This window comes from Castor canadensis, chromosome 12 (assembly GCF_047511655.1).
Source record: "Castor canadensis chromosome 12, mCasCan1.hap1v2, whole genome shotgun sequence".
In the NCBI taxonomy this organism is placed as follows: domain Eukaryota; kingdom Metazoa; phylum Chordata; class Mammalia; order Rodentia; family Castoridae; genus Castor; species Castor canadensis.
The window spans coordinates 75,425,697-75,446,434 of record NC_133397.1 but is presented as its reverse complement, the minus strand read 5'-3'; the positions used below and the strand labels follow the sequence as shown (position 1 = coordinate 75,446,434).

The following is a 20,738-nucleotide window of genomic DNA, read 5'->3' as shown; positions in this document are numbered from 1 at the left end:
TCTGTCTCCAAAAAACATTGATGACATCAACAAGGTAAGTGACAGGAAGGATCTGAGGACTATAGTGAAACTCACTGTCCAGAACACATATGCTCTGTTTGAGGTGCCACTTTCTGTCCCTTCCCTGACTGTCAAAGCCCTCGAAGAACCAACAGGACAGAAAGAAACACAAAAACATTAAACACACTTTTGATGAAATTGTCAACAATGCCTGACAGATGTAGCACCCATCTTTACCCAGAGAACTTTCTGGAACCATTAACTAGATCCTAGAGGCTTCCCATATCATGAGCTGCAATATTTGTGGCAGTCACCCTCATGACATCATAGATGACATCAGTGGTGCTGTGGAATTCTCAGAAGCATGAGGAGGCCAGCTGTCCTGGTACACACCTCTAATTTCACCATTCAGGAGGCTGAAGTAGGAGGTTCTCGGGTTCCAAGCCAGCCCATGTTACAGTGACACCTTGTTTCAAAAAAAGAGGGGAGGGGGAATCATATGACAATTAAAAGGGAGTGAGTCTTAGCATGCTAGGTAAATATAAGTTAATATTATTTTTGAAATTGAGGATTGCTTGAGGGCAGGCATCTTGTCTGGCTTAATATTCTGACACCAGGATCTAACAAAGTAGGTTCTTTATTCAGAGCTCCACGGGAAATGACTGAAGGGATTTTTTTGGGCCGTGCTGGGGTTTGAACTCAGAGCCCCATGCTTGCTAGGCAGACATTCGACCACTTGAGCTACTCCTCCAGACCTTTTTTGATTTAGTTGGTTTTCAGGTAGGGTCTTGCATTTGAACCATGATCCACCTACCAAAGCATCCCTCATATTTGGGATGACAGGTGCATACCACCAGGCTCAGCTTATTAAGATGCGGTCTTGCTAACTTTTTGCACTGACGGCCTCCAGCTACAATCCTCCAGATCTCTGCCTCTTGAATAGTTGTGATTACAGCTGTGAACCACCACACTTGGATTTTTTTTCAGTACTAGGGATTGAATACAGGGCCTCAGGCATGCTGGGCAAGCGTTCCACCACTTGAGCTGTATGTCCAGCCCGACTGGAAGGTATTCTCTGGAAAGTGATGCAATCTGTTTTGAATTTTTTTTATTATTTATTTATTCACATGTGTGTACACTGGGTGTTTTCAATTTTTAAAGATGTCTTTGGCTGCTGCATAGAAAAGGTGGGAATGCAAAAGCAGTGGAAGTCTGAAGACTACCTGAAGACAGGCACAGGGCCTGACCAGGTATACTGTGAGAAATGGCTCATGAGTACTAAAACTAAAATGGCATAAACTAAGATGGGGGTCATTCCAGATTCCAGGAGAATCTGGATGAGGTGGTGCACGCCTGTAATCCCAGCACTCAAGAGGTAGAGGCGGAAGGATCGTGAGTTGAGGCTTGGGCTACTTAGCAAGGTCCTATCTCAAAAAAGAAAAAAAAATATCCTGAGATTGTTGATTGCCTTAGCCAGAGTTAGGGGTCTATGACATGTCTGAAAGACAGGTCACATGACCCAAGCTTGGCACCCAGAGGCTGCCCCCAAGGGAAACAGAAGACTGCTAAAGAACTGGAAAGGGATTGGAGGTGAGCAGGTACCTCAAAAGAAATCTGTTATGAAGCCAGTGCACTCGTGTTTCTTCCAAGAGGCTGCCAGACGCTGCCTTGGCCCTCTGACCTCTACTTGCTTTTACCCCTAAGGAGGCTAGCCTCCTCAACACCTCCTTCACTGGAGGTGGCTCCAGTGAAGTTCTTGCTGCCCTGCCTTGTCCCCTCTCCCTCTCCCTTCTCCTCTCCTCCTGCTACTGCTCCTGCTCCACCGAGCATCCCCAGTGCCCCTCTCTGGCCATTCCCATTAGCCCACAACCACCTTAAATATAGAGCCCACCTCTAACTCTGTGGTCTTCAGTTCTGGCCCATTTCTCTCCATCCCAATGACAAATCTCGGGCTGGGAATGTGGCTCAGTGGTAGAGAGCTGTCTACTGTGCACAAGGCCCTGGGTCTGACGCCTGGCATCACAGAAACAAACAAACAACAAAAGCCCTACAATCCTCTTTATAGCAAACCCCTCCATAAAGCCATACATACTTGCTGATGGGACATGCTCTCCTCCCACTCCAGTGGGGTGTTGTCCCAACCTAACCACTGAAGGAGCCAAGATAAAAGGCACCCAAAATCAGTGACCAGTCCTCTGTCCCCTGCCTTCTGAATCCCTCAATAGCACTGGGTGTGGTCAGCCATGCCTCCTACCTGGAGCTCTTTGTTCCTGCTCTCAGGCTCCATGCCCAGCTTTCCTCCTGCCCTTCCACCCTGGCTCCTCCTTCCTTGTCTCCTTTGCTGGCTCCCCATGTTAGCCAGTTTTTGTCACTGTGACAAATACCCAAGGAAAACAACTTAAAGGTTCATCATGGCTTCTGGGCTGCAGTCTGTCACGGCAGGGAGGGTGTGGCCGAGCAGAGCTGCTCACCTCATGGCAGCCAGGAAGCAGAGAGAATGCCGGCATTACCAGATTCTTTTTCTCCCATTTGGGTCCCCAGCCAGCGGGATGGTGCTGGTCACATCAGGGTGTGTCTTCCCCCCTTAGTTCACCCTGTCTGAAACACCCTCCTGACTAATCTCCTGTGTTCTTCTCAATCTGAGCAAGTTGCCCTGACTAACATCACCCTGCTCCTCACACTGGCCTCCACATACTGACTGTCCTCAACTGCTGACCCTGCCTTCTGTCCTCACTACTTCTAGATGATCTCAGCCAGTTCCAGGGTGTATCTTGGCCCACCAGCCCCATTTGACATCTCTCACTGGAGATCAAATAAAGTCTTCATGTGCCCAAAGCAGAACACTTTGACATGCCCTCCAACTCCACCTCCAAACGTCACCTCCATCTTGGTACATGTCACCACCACCTGTCCATTCACCCATCCATCCATTCATCTATCCATCCATTCGTCCATGTATTAAGGTCAAAACACTACCAAGTCATTTACTTTAATTTTGAAATAATTTCAAATTTAGAGAAAGGTTACAAAATTAGTAAAAGTTCCCATGTTTAAGCCAGAATCCTTTGGCAGTCAATTACAAACAAGCTGATCTAGGATCCCCTTGACACTTTGGTATTTCCTAACAGGAAGGTCACTGCCATCCACAGCCATAACACAACCATCAAAGTCAGGAAATTAACACTGACAGAGCATCATTGCCATATTGTAATCACAAGTCATAGGCTGCCCCACGCATGTCCTTTGTGGGTCCAGAGCCAAATCATGATCATTTGTGATGATTAGTTGTCACATCTTCTTAGCTTCCTTTTACTGAATAGTGCTTCACTCTTTCCTTGTCTTTGATGACCCTGGCATCTTTGAAGATGTAGGTTAACTACTTTGTAAAATATCAGTTTGGGCTTGCCTGGATATTTGGGCTTGCCTGATGTTTCTTCGTAACATACATTTTTGGCAGGAACAGCAGGAAAGTAGAGTTATATTCCTCTAACTGCATCATACCCTGAGGCCCATGACATCAACTTGCCCCATTAGTGGTGAATTTCAACACCTATCTGCCGGATTGCTCCCTTGTCAAGTTAACTAATAAGGGAATGTATTCATTAATATCAAATGAGTATTCTGAGGGGATAAACTTTGCAATTATGTCTATATTTATTAGTTGGCATTTTATTGTAAGCAGCACTTTTCCTTTGTCCTTATCGATTGATTCATTTATTATTTATATCTGTATGAATTCATGGATTCTACTTTTCACAACAGGTTACAACTTCTTCTTGACATTATCTGTTTTTTGGTTTTTTTTTTTTGGTGGTATGGGGTTTGAAGTCAGGGCCTCACATGTGCTAGGCAGGCGCTCTACTGCTTGAGTCACACCTCCAGCCCTCTTTTGTGATGGGTATTTATTTTGAGATTTGGTCTTGCTTTTTTGCCCAGGCTGGTCTTAAACTTTAATCCTCCTGATTTTTGCCTCCTGAGAAGCTAAAATTATAGGCATGAGCACCAGTGCCCAAACTATCATTATCTACTTTTGATATTCAAATCACCCCACATTTAGCCATTGGGAGTCCGTTGAACTGCTTCTTCAATGGACCCCTGAGTGACACCATTGCTCTTGGATAGCAAGGACCCATTTTCCCTACTTCCACTCTAACATCAGCCCAGGCTTAAATGTTACTGGCAATTAAGAGATTACAGTGGATGGACCCTACCTCAGCCCCAGGGGGTGCCTTGGCTTGGCTTAAGTCAATCAGTGTCTCCCACCTCCCTAGACACAGTGATTGGCTCAATGTGGGCACATGACTCATGAGAACTTGCCAGTGAATACTGCAGAGATATAGATGAAAACTGTGGGAAAGTATTCTCTTGCCAAGACAGCTCCAGGAAGAGAAGCTGCCAAGGAATTCCTCTCTGCCTCTGAATGCTATGCTGCAATGTTGAAAGATTTGTGAGCTGGCAGAGTGGCTCAAGTGGTAGAGTGCCTGCCTAGCAAGCAGGAGGCACTGGGAGTTCAACTCCCAGTACCACCAAAAAAAAAAGGTCAAAAAGTTTGTACCACACAGCCTTTTCTGCTGCCAAGAAGGAACAAGAAGGAAGCCAACTTGAGGCCAGTGTCAAGGAGTGGGAAGAACTAAGAACTGCACAGAAACAGCACAGGAGCTCTACTGATGCCACACCTTTCTAGATCATTCTGTGCTTGAAGCTATCTGTGATCTGGTTAATTGTTTGAGCCAAGAAATTACCTTTTTTGTTTAAGACAGAATGAGCTAAGACTTCTGTTGCTTGTTATAAAGGGGCCCCTAAATAATAGACTCCTCCACATCAGCAAAGGAAGGCTGCCTGCTCAGAAAAGAAAAAGAACAGTCTTCTGTTCCTTATCACCAAAGGAACCATAACTAACTGAGAGCCCCCAGAGGCAAATTTGCTATGCATCCCAGCCTCTTGGAACAGTGTGTGGCTCTAGGGAGTGCTTGATAAGTGCTTCATAACTAAGTGTGTGCGGGTTAAGGCCCTAGTATCTAGAACAACACGTGGGACATACATTTGTTGAATGAATGTCTGAACTGCACAGCATGTCACCAGGCCTCTCCCTTTGGATCTGCCCAAGGAGAAGCAGTTGTGGCTAATGCCTTGCAGGAGGTTTTATTCTCCTGAGAGGGGAAGGCGGCAGGGGAAACTGGGAGGCCTCCTTGGAGGATATGGGATTTAATCAACACATAAAGGATAAAAATAACAGTGTTCTTCCTCCCTCCATCCCTTCCTTCTCTTCTTTTTCCCTTTTCCCCTTCATTCTTTCCTTCCTTTTTTCCTTCTTTCAGCGTTTTTCTCATTCTGCCTTTGTTAAGATGGTTTAGGCTATACATAACAGAATATCTGACCACAAATTATCTAAACAAAGCAAAAAGCATTGAAGATTAGTTAAATCGGTATCCTGACCACGTCAGATCTCTGAGCTATTGTCTGTGCTTCTTTTACCTTCTCCTTCTTGGGGCAGAATGGCTACCATGCCCCAACATCATACCTTTGCACTAGATGTCAAAAGGAAGAGGCATTTCTTTCCATCTGTCTCTTGTAACCAGGCCAGAAACATTTTCCAGAAGTGTCCCTAACTTTGCTGCCCCCAGCGACTTCCAATAGGATGGATGACCAAAACCATAACATATGCCTGCCCAAGGCAATTACCAGCAAAGGGGGAGCCCAGGCCCTAGGCTGGGGCACAGAGTCAGCTCTCTGCACACTCAGAACCTGAACAAACTTGGGTTTCATTAGCAAGAAAGAGGGGTGCTGGGTACCGGTGGCTCACGCCTATAATCCTAGCTACTCAGAAGGCAGAAATCAGGAGGATCGTGGTTCAAAGCCAGCCCAGACAATTAGTTCCTGAGATCCTATCTCAAAAAAACCCATCAAAAAAAAAAAGACTGGTGGAGTGGCTCAGTGTGTAGGCCCTGAGTTCAAGCCCCAGAACTACAGAAAAGAAAGAAAGAAAGAGAGACGGAGAGAGAAGAAGGAAGGAAGGAAGGGAGGGAGGGAAGGAGGGAGGGAGGGAAGGAGGGAGGGAAGAAGAGAAATGAAAGGAAAGGGAGGGAGGAAAGAAAGAGAGAGAATGAAAGTTATTTGGTTATGCAGCCACTATGTCCCAAGACTATGCTGGGTCTCAAGAATGAGTAGGACAGGCACATTTCCTTCCTGCAGGGTGGGTCCAGCTAGAGATAGAGGGAACAGAGACACTCTCCAGGGAGGATAGGTAGAGCTTTAGCCAGGGCTCTGGTGGCAGAACACCTGACAGGTGTTGGGCGAGGATGTCCCTGACACTGAAGCTGAACGCCACCCACTGGAGGCCCATTCTGCACTGCGCTGTGAAATCCAGACATTCCCTGGGCCCCGCTGTGGACACGGAACATGCACGGCAACAGTGACTGGAATGGGCTGGCTGCAGATAGAGCTCCAATTGGGTTTGGAAAGCTTGGGCTCAGGTCCTGGTGTGGGGACAGAGGAAAGGCAGGTGGGTAGACAGTTGGTGGGCAGCTCTGTTAGCTTCTAGGGCTGCCCCAGCAAAGCACACAAATTGGATGACTGAAAACAGCAGGGAGGTCCTCTTAAACTGTTCAGTTCATCTCAGAAGCCTGAGTGGGAGCCAGCCCTGCTGTCTACCTCTGCAGGCTCTGGGGAAGAACCCTTAGGCATCTCTTCCAGCTTAGGAGGGAAAGGGGAGGTTCAATCTTCAGAGTTCCTTGGCTGGTGGCTGCCTCACTTCAATCTCTGCCTCCATCTTTGCACCAAACTCTGTGTCCAAATTTCCTTCTTATAAGGACATCAGTCAGTGAATTAAGGATCCACCCTAATGAACACATCTGCAAAGACTCTATTTCCAAATAAGGTCACATTCCCAGATGTCAGGGCTAGGACTTCAACACATTGCAGGGTCACAATTCAACCAATAGCTGCAGGGTAAAAGGGGAATGAGAATTTGAGGAAGGTCAAAGCTGACATTGACAACTCCTCCCATCAGCAGCTCATGAGCATGCAACTGACCTTGAGGAAATCGAGGGAGCCAAAGAGATCCTGTTGTTCACAGAAGGTCAGGGCCCAGAGCCAGGGGGCTGCTGGGCAATAGAATAGGGAGCTGGAGACCTGGAGCTGCCGCTACTCCCTGTGAAGCTGCCCGACATTCCAAACCCACAATCTGTGAAGTGGGCCTTGGCTGCTCCTGTACCAGCCCCATGTCCTCTCTTCTCCCAAGCCTTTGCCTGAGCTGATCCCTCTGTCTGGAACACTTGCTCTTCCATCCAACATTTTACCAAACCAACTCCTGGAGTCTCTACTTCCCAGCCCTGGGTAGTACCCCATGCTGATTACTGCTCCAAGCAGTAATCCAAGCTTAAGTCATCATGGCAGTGCCCACTGCCCTCCCAGCTCCAAGCTCATTAACCCCTTTTTAGTCAAATAAACAAATAAATGAAAGGTCTGCATAAACTCCATGTTGAATTGCCAAAGACCCTGCCTCTCCTATCCTCTAGAGAAATCTTAAGATGCAAGGGCTGGAGGCATGGCTCTAGTGGTACAGTAGTGCTTGCTTAGCAAGATCAAGACCTTGAGTTCAAATCCTAATGCCACACCTCCCCAGAAAAAAAGCAAGATATGAGATAGACACTATGCTCAGAAAAACTATCATGAGGCTCCTTCACTGGGTTTCCCATGTATGCCTTCTCCAAAAACAGAACGAACAGGGGTTAGAGGTGTGGCTCAAGTAATTGAACACCTGCTTACCAATCATAAGGCCTTGAGTTCAAACCCCAGTACCGCCCCCCAAATTTTCAAGAGTGGGGGTGTATAACAGGAGGAAAGGTATAGAGCACCATCAGTGACAGGCACCCCAAAATGCTAGGCATGAAAAGATATTCCACTGTTTGCTTGCATCTGGCAAAAGATATAAAAGATTTCAATACAAAAATTGTGACACTTTCTGGATCCTTTTTTGTCTCAAGCCTCCAGCTCTTTCAAGTCTCACACCAGGGAGTCTCACTGCCCACAGTTAAAAAGAACAAGATTCTCTTCCATGTCCACACACCAAGAGAGAGGGAAGCCTTCCCTTATAAATAAATGAGAGTTAATCAAGCTCTCAGACACTGGAGAAGCACAAAGCTCTCTTTTCTTTTTCTGTTCATTTGTTTGTTTTGTTTTGCTATATAGCCTAGGCTGGCCTCGATCTGTCATATTTCTACATTAGCCTCCTGAGAGCTGGGATTGCAGGTTCACACCACTATGCCCAGCCTCTTTTCTTCAGAATATTTCTTTATTCATTTACAGTGATGACAGTCCACCTGCACAGGCAAATCTGTCAGGCTCCCCCTGCAGCCAGACCCCGCAGGAAGCTTAATTCTGAACAGAGTCAGTGCCATGGGTATGTAAGCAAGTATGGCGAGCCAGGAGCTGCCCACCACAAGGACCACAAACCAGGACACCCTAACCCTTGGCCAGGGCCAGGAAAGCCCTGTCATCTGCTGGCATTTTCTGCTTTTGGCTGACAGCTCTCAACAGTTTGGAGAACCTCCTTTGAGGGTCTGATGGAAATACTGACCCACCACCTAGAAAACCCCAGACACCTGCCTTCAGTGTGAGGGCTTTGAGACAATACTACGCACCACTAACTCCACTGCCCCTTCCTACTAGGCACACCGGAACATGGCATTTCCCAGCCTTCTCTGGGATTAGGTGCAGTCATGTCACTAAAGTGAGAGGGCAGCAATGTGGACCCCATTCCCAGCGCTGATCCCTAAAACCTCCCTTGCTATCTCCCACACTTTCTCTCCATCCTCTGTCTGCAGACACAAGGACCCAGAGAGGACTCTGAACCCTTCAAGCAAACAGAGAGAGGAACCTGACCCTTGCATGACTGTGTGGACCAGAATCTCCCCACCTGAAGCCAACCTGCTCTGCCTGGTGACACAAGTAAAAAAGAAACACCTATGTGTGACTCTCCATAGCCTGGAAGGCTCTTGTTAACAGTAGTTGGATGACCCTGACCAATACACCCCTGAAAGGAACATTCATAAATTCTACCACTTTGCTCAGTCTATCCAAATTGGACATAGCTTGGCTCATTTGGTTTTTGGATGGTTTTTGTTTGTTTGGTGCTGGGATGTAACTCAGGGCCCTGCTAAGTACACACTCTACCACTGAGCCACCCCTCAAGCCCTGGGCTCATTTGTTTAACACATACTTAATTACAAGCACATTCCAGTTCCACTGTCCTAAGATTTTATGCAAGTCACTCAGTTCCCAATCTTTGGCCACACATTCTCATACTCTTGGTTAACTCCCACTATGACAAGTGTGTTTGTCACAGTGACAAGAGCCTAAGGCCAACAGAAACTACACAATTGCTTGAGTGACCTTGAGTGTCACTTTACAATCTTGTGTCCAATTATTTTCATCCAGGGCCAAGCTCCTGTCCTGCCCAGCCCATGAGCACTGGAGTGCTCCCGGGCACATAGAGGCCTGGGAGCCACCAAGGACAGAGCTCCAGCATTAATCCGAGAAGTCGCTGATGGCCATGGCAGTGACACTGCTCTGCTCTTCACCCCTCCTCACAGTCTGCCCTGCAGCAGGCTGTGAGCATTTTTTTTTTTTTTTTTTGCCCAATGGGGATCCAGTTGAGTGCTCTGCAGCCACAGAGGATGGTTTCTTTTGAGCCATCAGCTGTGACTCAGCCCCTACCCTGAAAGGGTTTCAGAGGAACACAGAACTACTTGAGAGCCACTCAGGGGCCACCGAAATTTCAGGCCCCATGTCCCCATCTCAGACTCTCAGAAAACTTGTTTCTCTTGCTTCATGTAAACACTCCTCTGACCAATGTCAACCATGTGTCCATAGGACCAGCGGTTTTTCTAGGGGAAGAGGAAAGAGGGAGTGAGAGGTAGGTGGCCTCAGGAGGGTCCTGGGTTTGCCCTTCCGGAGCTTACCATGGATCAAGAGCCAGGCAGGAAGTTCTTAGGAGCCTTGCTCAAGAGCAGAGGAGACTCAGGAGGCCAGAGGTGGGACTGGGAGGGGACTGTCACATTGCCTGCCAACTTGACCCTACTTCAGCTTCCCTCCCACAAACAGGAGAGCTGGGATCAAGCATGGAGGCTCAAAGGCCCCCTCTTTGAAGGGAGCCCCGAGTCCCAGCCCACAGGAATTGGGGCAGGGAGCAAAGAGAGCAGGACCAGGCCATTAGTTAGGACAAGGGGAAGGCAGGCAAGAGTGTCCCTGCTAGGAAGAGGCGGGATCAAAGCACCTGGAGGGTTCTCCAGGACACAAGTAAACACTGAGGTCATCCTGCTCCCAAGGAGCTTTGCCCCCAGGCTGTTTCCCCCAGCTATAAAAGCCCCTGCCCCAAGCAGGATTCCCAGACTGTAGCGGTACCATGGCCAAGTCACACCTGTTGCCGTGGCTGCTGTTGCTGCCCACACTGTGTGGCCCAGGCACTGGTGAGTCTTCCCAGCCTCCCTCACAGATGCCTCTCCACCACTTACTGTAAGCCAGCTCTGCCCTGAATGATCTCAGATCTGTTCATAATCCAGATTTTAAAGACAAATCAGCTGAGGCCCAGAGAAGTCTCTGGCTTGTCCAAGGTCAAGCTGATGCATATTGGAACAAGGGGACCCAGAGCTATCTGACGTGTGCAACAGCCAGGCATTTGCAGCAAAATTGAGTTTGTGGTTCAATGAAGTCAGGGTGCCAGGTGTGTAGCATGGATCCTGATGAAGGTTGCTCTGGCCCCCTACTGTAGCTGTCTGGACTGCCTCATCCCTGGCCTGTGCCCAGGGCCCCAAGTTCTGGTGTCAAAGCCTGGAACAAGCAGTGCAGTGCAAAGCCCTGGGACATTGCCTACAGGAAGTCTGGGGACAAGTGGGAGCTGTGAGTACCAGCCATGAGGAGACTGGGGGACTGGAAAAGGGGGATGCTGGTGGGCTCTGAATGGGCCTGAGGGGCTTGGAGCCCCCATAGGGGATGGGATGGCATGAGATGGGATGGGACAGAATGACAGAATGGATAAAGCAGGATGGATGGATGGAATGGATAGGATGGGATGAAGTAAAAGGGGAGAGAGTAGGATGGATGGGATAGTGGGCAGCTGTCTGTACCTTGGTGGGCCCTGCCAGCCTGTGCCTGAGAGAACCTCCCTCCCTGGAGCTGGGAGCATGCCCCCGACTCTTGGGCCCTGACTTTGGGATCCCTCTCCAGGATGACCTGTGCCAGGAGTGTGAGGACATCATTGGCATCCTCCCAAAAGTGACCAAGGAAGACATTTTCCAGGTAATGAAGCCCAGATCCTGGATTAGATCTGGGGGGAACAAGAGCCCTCATCCTTATAGTAGAGTGAATCCCCTACTACAGGGACATTGCCAGGCAAGGGTGAGGCCTTAAGGACTCCATGCCCCTCCTGGCCAGGACCAGGCCCTGGGTCTGAGTTCAGCCTCAACCAGAGATGGCCCTTCCAGAAGAGGAGAGGCCCTTCATGCACCCAGCTACATAACTCCCTTGCCTTCCCTAAATTTCAGTGCCCTGGGAGAAGGGGGTCAGTCTGCCTTGGTAGTAGCCTTGCATCAAGGGTCTTGGGAGAGGGCAGACCTCAGACAGGCCAGGCTGACTGTCCCCTCTCCATCTTCCCAGGACACAATTCGGAAGTTCCTGGAGCATGAGTGTGATGTCCTCCCCTTGAAGCTGCTAGTGCCCCAGTGTCGAAATGTGCTTGAAGTCTACTTCCCCTTGGTCATCGACTACTTCCAGAGCCAGATCGTGAGGGCTGACCTTGCCTCCCATCCACCTACACCCAGCCCCCATGCCCACCACAGCCAATTAAGCACATGCACTATACCCGCCAGACACCCCCATACACAGCATCCCAGACACACACACACACACACACACACACACAATGCCTCAAACACACATAACACACATACTACTGCCAGACACAAAACACACCATACACACACACCAACACATCAAACACACACATACAAACACACACTCAGCATACCAGACAGCCACACATAGCATTCCAGACACACATACAATACACATGACACTCCAGACACACACACACAACATGCCAGACAGACATACACTGTCACAAACTCACACAAAACACCCCAGCCAGGCACATACACACCACCCCAAACACATACACAACACAGCACACACACACACACACAAATTCCCCAAACACACAGAACACCAGCCAGTCACACATAGCTCTCCAGACACACACACACAGCAACACACACACACATACATAAAATCCCAGACATACACATACACATATACACACACACTCCATGACCACAAAAGGTCCAGGAACCTAGTGTCCTTTATCCAGGCACCCACCTGCACCACTTCGCAGCACCCAGTAGCTTGCACACATACAGATGCTCCCACACACTCAGACAAACCCTCACACCTTCCCTCTCATGCATACTCACACTCTTATTCTTACATATATCCTCACACTCATTCACACACATTCCCAGACACTAGCCCCAAGTCCCCATACAATTCCCCATCTCTGCCTTTTGTCCTCCTTCTATGGAGCCCTGAGACACAGCCCCCACCCTACCTGTTCCCCACCATTCCAGACCCAAAGATTCCCTTGGTCCAGCTTGAACATGAGGGGGCTTCCCTCCTGATCCTAACACTATGCCCTAGAGCCCAAAGGCCGTCTGTGGGCACATGGGCCTGTGCCAACCTGGGAAGCCAGAGCCAGAAGAAGACCCAGGGATGCCAGGCCCTGTGCCTGACCCTCTGCTGGACAAGCTGGTCCTCCCTATGCTGCCAGGGGTCCCCTTGACAAGGACTGGGCCTCATACACAGGTGAGGAAGGCCCCTCACAGAGTAAGGTGGGAACCCAAGGGGCTAAGTGGCAGCTGAGGCCTAGGAGCACTTGGGCCCCTGGAGGGGCAGAGTCAGAAAAGGACAAGAAGCTCCAGGCAGGGACTAAATCATGAGGGAGAGAAAGTGGGGAGGAGATGGGGCAGGCAGAGCCTCAAGGGTGCTTTCTCTCAGCCTTGGGTCCAGCTTCCTAACTGTATCTCCCTAGGACCTCGCAGAGCAGCAGTTCCCCATACCCCTGCCCTTCTGCTGGCTCTGCAGGACCCTGATCAAGAGGATACAAGCCGTCATTCCCAAGGTGAGGCATCACCTGCCCCCACACAGCTCCACCTGCCCCCATTCCACTTGTCAGGTCCCAGCGTCTGCCAGGAGTTAGGAAAGAGCCACTTCAAGGTGACAATTAAAGACACCTAGAGGACAAAGCCCTGAAAGACCGAGGGCCTTGAGCAAGAATGAGCTTGGGAAGCTTGAGGGACAGAGAATCAGTGTGGCAGCAGCCAGAGGGTCATTGGGAGAACGTGGTCAAGAGGAAAGTCTGTTTTCTTACTCGAATTGGGAGAAAAGACCAGAGAGGTGGCCCGCCCAGGCCTTTTAGACTTGGTGCAGACAAGTTAAGAAGCAAAGGACTGAGGGTTGAGGGTGTAGCTCAGTGGTGCAGCACTTGCCTAGCATGCATGAACCCCTGAGTTCCATCCCTAGCATTGTAAGAAAGTAGAAAAAAGAAGCAAAAGGCTTCATAACGAATGCAATTTCCAGCTATTGCAGGGATTCAGGCAGGGGAAGGATGGATTGGGCAGATGGGAGGCAGGAGGGTGGCAAGCAAGAGTCTTAACAGGAGATTACTACAGAAATGGCAGTGAGGCTTGGTGGGTGGGATGGAGCTAAGAAGGTAGGTGGGGGTGTGTTGGGGGCAGTGAGCTCAACTGGGCTTGGTGGTGGATGGTCTTGAGGAGTGAGGACAAGAGAGGAATTCTGATGACCCCTATGGGCTCTGGCTCTCTGGTAATGCCAACTGAGATGGGAACACTTGAGAAGAAACAGATTTGAGTAGGAAACAAACTTCTCTCTTGACCATGTTAAGTTGGAAATGGGAAAGATGTCAAACAGGTAGCTGAACCAAGTGCTGGGGAAAGGTGGGACAGTAGTATCAGTCTGTGTCACTGGCTATGGACCAGACTGAGGGCCAAAGGCAAGGGCAGAACCATCAAGGGGCTGAGACAGTGGACAGAGGCACAGGCAAAGGACATGGTAGCAGAAGAGATGAGGGGAACAGCCATGAGGTGGGGGGAACCATGGCATGGTGCCAGGGAAGCCAAGAAAGCATTTTAAGGAGGGCATTTACCTGGCCTGCTGCATGATCAAGGATAAGAGATGACCAGTGGATGTGGCAAGAAATAGGTTGTTGATGACCCCGAAATCTGTTTTGGAGGAGTTGTGGTGACAGAGCCCAAATGGAACAGGTTATAGGGAGAATGACAGGGAAAGAAGTAGAGCAGCAAGTACTGCCAACACTACCATGAAGTTGCAGATGTGGTGAGGCTTTGTAAGGGAGCCATTTTAGCTGCTTCATCAGTCAGCCAGGGGAAGAAAGTCCTGAGACCAGAGAGAGGATAATGCCAGGTCAGGTAAGGTGAAGATGGGCAGTGTTGGGACCCAGTGAATGGCCTGGGTTTTGACAGCAAGGACTGCTCACATGTGTAGTAGCAGGAGAGGAGGCCAAGTGTGGGTCAACGTAAGCTGGTGGCTGCAGTTGGTAAAATGTCCCATTTGGAAGGTACTGTATCCTAGGAGTTCACATTCTTCAGCCCTCCTCCGTCTCAACCTCCTGGCAGTGGGGCCAGCCTGTTGCCTGTGGGAATGAATAAAGAAGTGAAGGAAGAAGAGCTGAGTTTGGAATCAGGATGAGGTGGAGAGACTGCTGGCTCTCCCCATACGTTCCTAAAAGCAGGGACATGTTGGCTCTGAGAGCCAAAGGTAGGAGCTATCTGTCACCCTGATAGAGAGCTGGAGGTGTAACTCAAGTGACAGAGCACCTGCCTAGCAAGCTTGATGGATACCTGTGGGAAGGTAAAGCAGTCTGGATCAGGAGGGAGGAGACAGACTTCCTGTTTCATCTCCAGCTCAGGCTACTGGCAGCTTAAGCATGCCTACCTCTCAGGCTGACAGTGGCCTGGAACCATTGGAGTCTGACTCCAGGTGTGCTCCTGAGTCCCCTGGACTCTCTGATCCTCAGTGTCCTCATCTATAAGTAGTATTACTCTCCCTCTTAGAAGGGAACAAGGAGACGTATGTGAACTGCTCAGCTGATGCTGGGCAAAATAGAGCCTTGCCAAAGGGAAGGTCCCACGCTGCCCTCTCTCCACCTCTACCCCAGGGTGTGCTGGCCGTGGCTGTGTCCCAAGTATGCCATGTGGTACCCCTGGTGGTGGGTGGCATCTGCCAGTGCCTGGCTGAGCGCTACACAATCCTCTTGCTGGATGCGCTGTTGAGCCGTGTGCTGCCCCAGCTAGTCTGTGGCCTCATCCTCCGATGCTCCAGTGAAGACAGCCTTGGCCCAGGTGAGCCTGCTGCCACTCCACCATGGCTACTCTCCTATCCTCCATCCTGACTGTGCAGGACTCTTCTTCTTCCCTTCTCTTTCCCTCTCTGATGTCCCGGAACACTTCTGCAGGGCATCTTCGACTATTTTCTCTCTAGCCCTCCCTGCTCTGGAGTCCCCAACAGAAGAATGGCTGCTCCAAGATTCAGAGTGCCAGCTCTGCATGTCTGTGATCACCCAGGCCTGGAACAGCAGTGAGCAGACCATACCACAGGCAATGCGCCAGACCTGCCTTGGCTCCGGACTGGACAGGCAAAAGGTGTGTAGTGGGCACATACAGGGCCTGTATGTGGTGGGGGTTGAGCCAGAAAAGGCTTTGCAGGCTAGAGACACAAAGGGCAGGCAGGGCCTGAGTCAGACAACAGTGAGACTGCAACAACTGTATTTAGAGAAAAACCAACTAAGAGTTGAGCTTGGGAGTCATCTCTGGACACACGGCTGTGGGCTCTGGCACACCAGCAGGCCTCCATCATGAGTGCAAAGCAAGTCCTGTTAGGTCCAGTGTGCCAGCCATGCTGTGGCCCAGGTATACCTGGTGATGGGTGACATCTGCCAATGCCAGGTCTGACCTTCTCTCCAGAATTTCTGTGCTGTTCCTACTCCACTCTCCTCACAGTGTGACTCACTGTGGGACAAAGTCCAACTGCAAAAAGAAAGAACTGAGCATGAAGGTTTAAGAGGCCCACCAATACTGGGCTGACATAGTAAATTCCCTTTTTAAAGTAAAATGGTGTCCTGAGGCAAGCTGGCTAATGCCCTTCCCAGGAGGCAGCTCCAGTGGCCCTGGCTTTTCCCACGAAAACCTCCCTTTCAGCCCCCTTAGGCTTGTTTGAGGTCTTACTTTCAGCCAGAGCTGCTCAGAGGACTAATGGCTGAACCTGCACCCAAGGTCCAAAGGGAGCCTGCAGTGACCCTGGGAGGTGGAGAGGCCAGGATTCAGGCCAGCAGAATCCTGTCATGGGCCTAGGCCCACTCTCTGCATGTCTGTCTCTCCTCAGTGCGAGCAGTTTGTGGAGCAGCACACACCCCAGCTGCTGGCCCTGGTGCCCAGGGCCTGGGATGCCAACACCACCTGCCAGGTATGGCCACTCCAGCTGGGACTTCCCTTAGCTGCCATAGCATCTCCCTCCTGTTCCTGGATCCTCAAAGGTTCCACTCTCCTGGATCCAGGCAACTCCAGGTGCCTCACCCAGGAATAGGTCCCCCTCCACCCCCCTCCCCACCAAGTTTGCATGTAGAGAAAACCAGAGAGGTAAAGAAAACATCACAACAGAATGGAAAAGAAGCACTATGGGATGGGAGGGGCAATCTGAGGGTGTAGTTTGATGCCCATTATGGGACGGGACTACGTGTGCTCGACAGGGTGGGTATAGAATGGGGCAAGTATTGTACCTCTCAACTCTTAAGTTCCAGAGGCCTGTGGCTCAGGGAGTTGGTAAGAGCACACCAAGAGTGGGTAGAGTGAGAACTACCCCTTCTGGGGGTCCTCCATGCCCCTCAGATCAGAAGTGGGGAGCTAGGCCCTAATGCTGTCCCTGTGGCAGGTCCTGGGGTTGTGTGTGGCCTCATCCAGCCCTCTCCAGTGTCTACAAAGCCCTCACCTCTGATGGGACTTCAGCCTCCAGGTAAGTCTTGGTTCTAACCTGAGGAGGGGGAGGGAGAGAGGTCTTACCTGTGAGAATGTCAGGGCTGGAGGCCCTCTTGCCCCTCAGCAGGAAGAGGCAGCCACTCCTGCAGGCTGCTCCATCCTACCTCTCCTGGGCACAGCTCCAGGGCTCCTGAGAACTTCTGGCACCATCAGGAAAGGGCCCTTCTCAGGGCCTGCTCACTCCCCACCACTCTGACCTGTCCCAGCCCTCTTCAGCTCCTGCTTGAGGCTTCCCCTTCGACTTCCTGCCCTCTGGACTGGCTGACCTTGAGGATCTGACCGCTTCAAGCCAAGGACAATGTATCTTGGACCTCAGAAATCAGACTTTGCAGCCTAAAGCTGTCCCACCCTCCTGAGGCCCATTTCTTTCTTCTTGGCCATCGTTTTCTAAGTCAGAGGTAGCATCTTAGGATAGAGCCGTGGGTCAGATGCAGCCTCCATGACCAGGGCTCTGGGGGCCAGGAAATAACCCAGAGAAGCAAGTGGCCCTGAAGTGGTCACCTTGAAGCAAACTGGATCTACTTTACATATCTGCTCATAGCCAGCTCCTAACAGGGTGGTCATTTATCCACTTGCTCACACATTTTTAAAAAATTCAGTGAGTACCTATGGCCAGGCTACATTCTAGCAGCAAGGGCCATAGCTGAGAGTAACAATAAGCCCTTCCCCTCCTGGTGCTCACAGTCAGGTCCACCTCCTCCATCTGAGAGAACCCAGCTCTGCCCTGAAACTGCAAATCACTGTGCCGTAGGGGAAAGTGGGGAGGGGCTATCTGCCCCAACCCAGACCCATCCCACAGGGATCAGTGTAATGTGTCCCTCCCCTATCGATGACAGCTGGGGACCCTGACATGAGGGAGTCACCCAAGACAGGGACAGTTGCCTTTTCCCAGCTCCTAGGGATCCCAGCCTTGCCTGCTGAAACAGGAAAAATAATGGGTTGGCATAGGAGACCTGGGCTCTGGTCACAACTCCATCATCAACTGGCAGTGGGTCCCTAAGAAAGGCACATGGCTCCTCTATCAGCTACACAGGAGGAGCCCAGAGAGAGGGGCTCTGGCCCTCTTGAGCTCTCGTCATCACAGCAAAGTTCCCTCGCCAGCTCCCAGCCCCTACTCTTACTATAAGGGAACCTCCCACATATGCCCTGCTTACCTCCTTTCCTCACAGTACCTTGCACTGGAGGACCACGAGGCCCAGCACCACCCTGGCTGTCCTAGTTCTAACCACAGCCCCGCACCAGAGCCACATCTTCTGAGTATAAGGCACAGAAAGGCCATTGTTCTTTGGAAGAGGTCTGCAGAGGGGGTTTCTGACTGTCACACTCACCAAAGCCAAGTTCAGCTCCCAACAACCCCAGCTCTAAGAGGACCGCAGGGAGAAGCTGGGAGAAGCTGGCCCCGCCTCCCACTAACCCACACGTGCATAGGACACTGGCTTTATAGTTCTTCACTAACACTTCTACAAAATTCAAATCTCGAATAAAAATTGAGAGCGTAAAGTACTCTCAAAGACGGACATACTAAATCTTCAAATTGTACTTTTTCAAAAACTCAGGAAATTCCTGAAGCAGGCAAGGGTGGATACTGCATGCTCCAGTGTGCTGGGAAGGTGACTGGGCAAACCCATTTTTGAAGTGTTCTATTGCTTGAGCTGTCCCTTTGTTACGAAGCATAAAGGGGTTTCTAGGACTGGGATGTAGCTCAGTATAGTACTTGCCTAGCAGGTGCAAGGCACTGGATTTGATGCCTAGCACACCCCCCTGCCCAAAAAAAAGAGAACTGCTTCCTTTTATCGTTTTATTCCAAACTTTTGTTTGAAATCCCAATGGTGATTCTATGTCTGCTACAGTTTATCTGCTCAAAGCTCATTTGGGGTTGTGCAGGCCCAGGGACGGCTCCTATACAACACAGTGTCTGTGACACTGCTAATAAAGTCCTGTTCACTTGTGAAAAGAAGACACTGTCCCTGATGGTGCTGCAAGAGCTTAAGTCTCACCCTGAAGTCAGCGAGGTCGGGAGCCTACTTCAGGCTCAGCCTTGACAAAGTAGATGTCCCCATCTCCTCTCTGCTTATCACGGCTTCCAGCCTGGCCTCCCATCCGTTGCCCTCCCCATGAGCTCACTTGCTGTGATAAGGTGAGGGTACCAAATCATCAAAATAAATAAAATAAACAAAAACATCTTCGGCACTAAAGACCTAAATGTCAGAAGTACTCCTTTATTTATACAGGAACTTGTCATATATTTTAATTTACTGTAGAAAATTCAGAAACTACAGACAAGGAGTGGAAACCACACACAATCCTATCAATCCCAGGAGAGAACTATGGCTGGATGTATATTTTAACACTCAACTCAGAACTTTGCTAACCCCTTCCTGAGCCTCTGGCTGTACCTCTACTATCCAAGCACCAGGACAAGCTTTCTGTGCATGCTGCTTTGGTGTGAGGGACAAGACACAAATCCTTGGTCTCTGAATTTGAACTTTTAAGTAATTTTTGTAAACTGACAGCAGACTATTGTCTTGAAGGCTACTGTTTCCATTACAAACCAGATATGTGAAAGAGTGTTTTAAGTAAACAGCAGCAGCTTATGTGGGGAGTTGAGGAGTCAAAGCTTCAGAAGGAGGCAGCATCACTCAAAAGGGGATGAAGGGTAGACCAGCTGGTAGGAGAAAACTAGACTCAATGGGTCCCTGAGAAGTGTTTGGCATGTTATACCCCCCAGAAAGTGGGGGAAGGAGATTCCCAGTAAAGGTCAGTGCTCTCTACCTCAGGGAAGCCTGCCTCCATTACAGCATCAGAAGGGAAGCGTTGCTGGGCACAGGTGGCTTGCACTTGTAATCCTAACTACTCAGGAGGCAGAGATCGGGAGAAGTGCAGTTCAATACCAGACCATGCAAATAGTTTGTGAGACCCTACCTCGAAAAACCCATTACAAAAAAGGGCTGGTAGAGTGGCTCAAGATGTAGGCACTGAGTTCAAACCCCAGTATCTCAAAAAAAAAAAAAAAAAGGAAGACAAGGGCAGCATAGAAATGAGCCTGATAATACCCCACAGAAAGGGTCCCCAGCATGATGTGTGGTGGATGAGCACCTACACCCCACGACCCTAGGAGGGGGTCAGAATTGGCTCTGCACAAGAGAGTGGGCCTACAAGAGCCCATGACTTGGAACAAAGCAGTGACAGATTTCACTGATCTTCAGCACAAATCAGATGCCTAAAGCAATGCTGGTATAAGAAAGTGACAACAGGGCAGAACAAGTGACATCTCAGTGGAGATGAGGAATCAGGGAGAGCACAGGCCCCAACACTTCTCCTCATAACAAAGCAATGTGTAAATCATTTGCAGGGAAAAGTGAAGGAATATTCAGTGGGGACTGACCCAAAAGAGATTGAGTATTAAATAAGAAGGAGCTGAGTTGCTGGCAAGTGGCTCAAGTGGTACAGCGCCTGCTGCCTAGCAAGTGTGAAGCTGAGTTCAAACCCCAGTACCACCAAAAATTAAAAAAAAAAAGAAGGAGCTAAGTTACTTCCAAATGCAATTATGTTTGAGGGGTTCATAAGCCAAAATGAATTTAGTTATTGAGAAACAGACAATTACATTTATGTAACCCT

The 20,738-nt window shown here is 49.8% G+C and overlaps 1 protein-coding gene across 5 annotated transcripts; it reads left to right on the top strand.

The window, feature by feature from the left end:
• Window positions 1-10,312: 10,312 nt before the first annotated feature.
• Window positions 10,313-19,317, top strand: Sftpb (surfactant protein B). Of its 5 annotated transcripts, none has more exons than XM_074050121.1 (11): window positions 10,313-10,469; window positions 10,772-10,899; window positions 11,227-11,298; window positions 11,656-11,781; window positions 12,691-12,855; window positions 13,082-13,171; window positions 15,317-15,431; window positions 15,571-15,731; window positions 16,471-16,551; window positions 17,017-17,097; window positions 17,240-19,317. In XM_074050121.1, exons 1-10 carry the CDS (start codon window positions 10,406-10,408, stop codon window positions 17,077-17,079), a joined length of 1,065 nt encoding a protein of 354 aa, XP_073906222.1. In that variant the 5' UTR covers window positions 10,313-10,405; the 3' UTR covers window positions 17,080-17,097; window positions 17,240-19,317. The 5 variants fall into 5 exon arrangements, with proteins under 5 accessions (XP_073906222.1, XP_020040654.1, XP_073906220.1 ...); XM_020185065.2 differs by having other exon boundaries at window positions 15,248-15,431; window positions 18,290-19,317; XM_074050119.1 differs by having other exon boundaries at window positions 15,248-15,431; window positions 17,327-19,317.
• The last annotated feature ends 1,421 nt before the right edge of the window (window positions 19,318-20,738 follow it).